This window comes from Gambusia affinis, linkage group LG06 (assembly GCF_019740435.1).
Source record: "Gambusia affinis linkage group LG06, SWU_Gaff_1.0, whole genome shotgun sequence".
Taxonomy (NCBI): domain Eukaryota; kingdom Metazoa; phylum Chordata; class Actinopteri; order Cyprinodontiformes; family Poeciliidae; genus Gambusia; species Gambusia affinis.
The window spans coordinates 1,522,967-1,526,553 of NC_057873.1; the positions used below are offsets into that span (position 1 = coordinate 1,522,967).

A 3,587-nucleotide genomic window follows, 5' to 3' on the forward strand; every position below is an offset into this window, starting at 1 on the left:
TGACGGCTTCAGAACTGAGTTTAAATCAGAGCTGATTTAAACTCAGTTCTGATTTATTCTCCAAACTGAAAACCATCAGGACTCTGAATGAGGAGCCACTGGCTCTCAGGTCTGCCACACTATTCAGATTCTCTAAACTCCAGGTGCTCCAGATGTTTCTGGACTTTCCAGAAGCTCAGATGGCCGCTGAGCGTCCTGCTGCGGGTCCGCGGGCCTCAGGTTGACAAACCCACAGAGCATCAGCAGGAAACCAGAAGAAGAGGATTTTAAAAACGGATCATTTCACTAAAAAGATGGAAACATCATCATCATCATCATCATCATCATCATCATCATCATCATCATCATCATCATCATCATCATCATCATCATCATCATCATCATCATCATCATCATCATCATCATCATCATCAGTCACCCCCTCCGTCCATCGGGTGACGCCAGCAGGGCTATAAGAGCCGCTCTCTCCCGGGACAGAGGCAGAAGAGCCGCCGCGCCGCAGACAGACAGACAGACAGACAGACAGTCAGACAGACAGACAGACAGACAGACAGACAGTCAGACAGACAGTCAGACAGACACTCAGCGGATGAAGATGTTGTCCTCCCTCAGCCTGCGCTGCCTCCTCCTGCTCCTCCTGTCCCTCAGCGCCTCCATCAGCTGCTCCTCCGCCGCACAGAGAGACTCCAAACTCCGCCTGCTGCTGCACCGGACCCCGCTGATCAGCTCCAAACAGGTCGGAACCGATCAGAACCGATCAGAACCGCGCTTTAAACCGGACCAAAGTTCTGTTTAAAGTTACAGATAAATCTGAAAGGATCCCGGGTCAGAAAAGGAAAGTCGGTGTTTTGATATTTGATTAATAATTTTGCGCAACAGATGATTTTAATTATCGGAAAAGTTTATTTCTCTGAAGTCAATAAATGAACTCCGCAGTTTTTAGTTTCATTAGTTTAATCATTGAGGTGTTAATTAATGATTAATGATTTGTAATAACTTCTAATACAGGATAAATATTCTGGATTTTACATTTGAAGTTTTATTAATTTTAAAATATGATCTGAACCTTTGAATCACTTTTATTAACATTTTTATTTAGCTTGTTAATAAACTGATTTTAACAAATCACATTTGCTGGTGTAAATTAAGATCATTAATATTATTAAATATAATATTTTCCTTCTGTTTAACTATTTAAAATTACTCTGAATATGGATTTTAATTTATTTCCTTATTGGCTGCAGAATATTTATCCCATCAGTTTATGTCAATATTTCTAAACGGCTTCACTGAAATATGAAGAAGTTCAGATTTTATAACGTTTCTTTAGTTTCATGCCAAGTTATTTTTAATCAGTTTCTTTTTGCTGTTAATGTTTTCTACAGAATCAAACTAAAATATTTTTTTCCAGATCTATTTTTTTGTTCTAAGTTGGAAATGTGTTTTATTATTTAATATTTTATAAATATCATCGTTTCAAACATTCAAACTTTTTTACATTTGCGTTTTGAAACGAGTTTTATTTGAATGGCAGATTGTAAATGTTCAAAACTGGAACTGAAAATATAAAACAAACTGGAATGAACGTATTAAATGAACGTATTAAATGAACGTATTAAATGAACGTATTAAATGAACGTATTAAATGAACGTATTAAATGAACGTATTAAATGAATTGTAATGAATGAGTTAAAGCTGCTGGTTTCTGGTTTCGGCTCAGAATCTCCAACTGAACTAAAAAAAATGAAACAAATAAATCAGAAACAATTCATTCTTAAAAATCTCCAATTCAGAAAAATGAATTTTATTTGCTATTTAACTATTTAATTTTATTTATTTTAAACTGGTTTTGTCCCAGAATGAACCAGTTTAATGAAGCTGATGTGTTTGTATTTGTTTTCCTGTGAAGAGCCAGAAGAGAATCAGGTTGAAAGTTGAACTCTGACCTCTGTGATCAGCTCTCCTTGTTTTTAACATTTTTAGCTCCAGATCTGGAAACTTTCAGGATCTTCCCTGAAGGACAAACGTCTCGTCGTTTCATTAAATTCTGACTTTTAAACTGAAGACGTGACATCAAAGAATTAATAATAATAATAATAATAATAATAATAATAATAATAATAATAATAATAATAATAATAATAATAATAATAATAATAATAATAATCATAATAATAATAATAATCATAATAATAATAATAATAATAATAATAATAATAATAATAATAATAATAATAATAATCATAATAATAATCATAATAATAATCATAATAATAATAATAGACATCGCTAACTGAAAGGCTAGCTGTGCTAATACCACAGTGCTAATCATAAACATTAGTTCAGCTAATGCTAATGCTAAAGCGCTAAGTTCAATTCAAATCATTGAAAGACTGTAACACCCCTGAGGACAGGAAACGGAACTTCAAAATAAAAGCTCAAAAACAATCGTCTAACGGAAGAATTTTTAACCAAAACTTCACACAACTTCAGGATTCATCCTGAGAAATAAACGTAGGAGAAGCTAAGTGCGTTAAATGCTAACCGAAAAAATTAGCTTGGCTATTAGCAAATTAGCGGAAATGTTTCCCTTTGGTCCCAGTGGGTCCAACAGTCAGAACTTTACTGCAGCTGTGCGGCTCAGCCTCAGAGCAGGCGCCCCCTGGTGGCAGGACGTTTCCTGGTTCCTTCCTGTCAGTTGGAGGAACCTGCTGCTGACCGTCTCCTCTGTCCCTCAGGACGCGTCTCGCTCCTCGCTGGCGGAGCTGCTCCTCTCCGACCTCCTGCAGATGGAGAACGAGGCTCTGGAGGAGGACGGGTTCGGCCTCCCTGAAGGCGAGCCGGAGGACATCCGCGTGGACCTGGAGCGCGCCGCCAGCAGCGGGCCGCTGTTGGCCCCCCGGGAGAGGAAGGCGGGCTGCAAGAACTTCTTCTGGAAGACCTTCACGTCCTGCTGAGCCTTCCTCCTCCTCCTCCTCCTCCTCCTCCTGACGCTGTACAGAAACTGATCCCTGGTCAGTTTGGGTGAAATGTTCTGACCTTTCTGAGCTGATTCTTTCTGAATGTAAACACCATGAAGCTATTTTTAATTGTTGGTTTGAATAAAATCTGTTTGAGAAAACCTCCTGTGTCTGCTGAGGAAGACGAGGAAGACGTTCAGCCTTCATCAGGGGTTTCCATGGCAACGAGATGACAGATCAGATCTGATCCATTCAGTTCACTTCACTTTATTTAGTTATTTAGTGCCAGTTTATCACTAATATCACCTGCAGGCAACTTTTAAAAATAGTAAATTTAATTCAAACATTTAAACACTTCGGCCAAATTAAAATCACTTTTCTGATCTCTTCCTCTTCATTGGTCCAGATTAATGGACCAGCAGAACCTGATTTAATGAACTGTCTGGATTAAATTACTCTGGCTTCACATCATCTTCCTCATGTTGTCGTTTTCATCCGGAGGATTTCAACTCTCAGTTTTCCTGGTTATTCAACATTTTCACGTTTCCTCCAGTTTTTCTCTAAACCTGAATCTGTGAGCAGTGAGACTCATTTCAGCACATATTTGTATGTAAGCAAACGATAAT

The 3,587-nt window shown here is 38.0% G+C and overlaps 1 protein-coding gene across 1 annotated transcript; it reads left to right on the plus strand.

Moving 5' to 3' along the window:
• The first annotated feature begins 483 nt into the window (after window positions 1–483).
• sst1.1 (somatostatin 1, tandem duplicate 1) lies at window positions 484–3,122 on the plus strand. The gene is made up of 2 exons (XM_044119836.1): window positions 484–736; window positions 2,740–3,122. The coding sequence occupies exons 1-2, from the start codon at window positions 590–592 to the stop codon at window positions 2,956–2,958; spliced, it is 366 nt and encodes a 121-aa protein (XP_043975771.1). The 5' UTR covers window positions 484–589; the 3' UTR covers window positions 2,959–3,122.
• The last annotated feature ends 465 nt before the right edge of the window (window positions 3,123–3,587 follow it).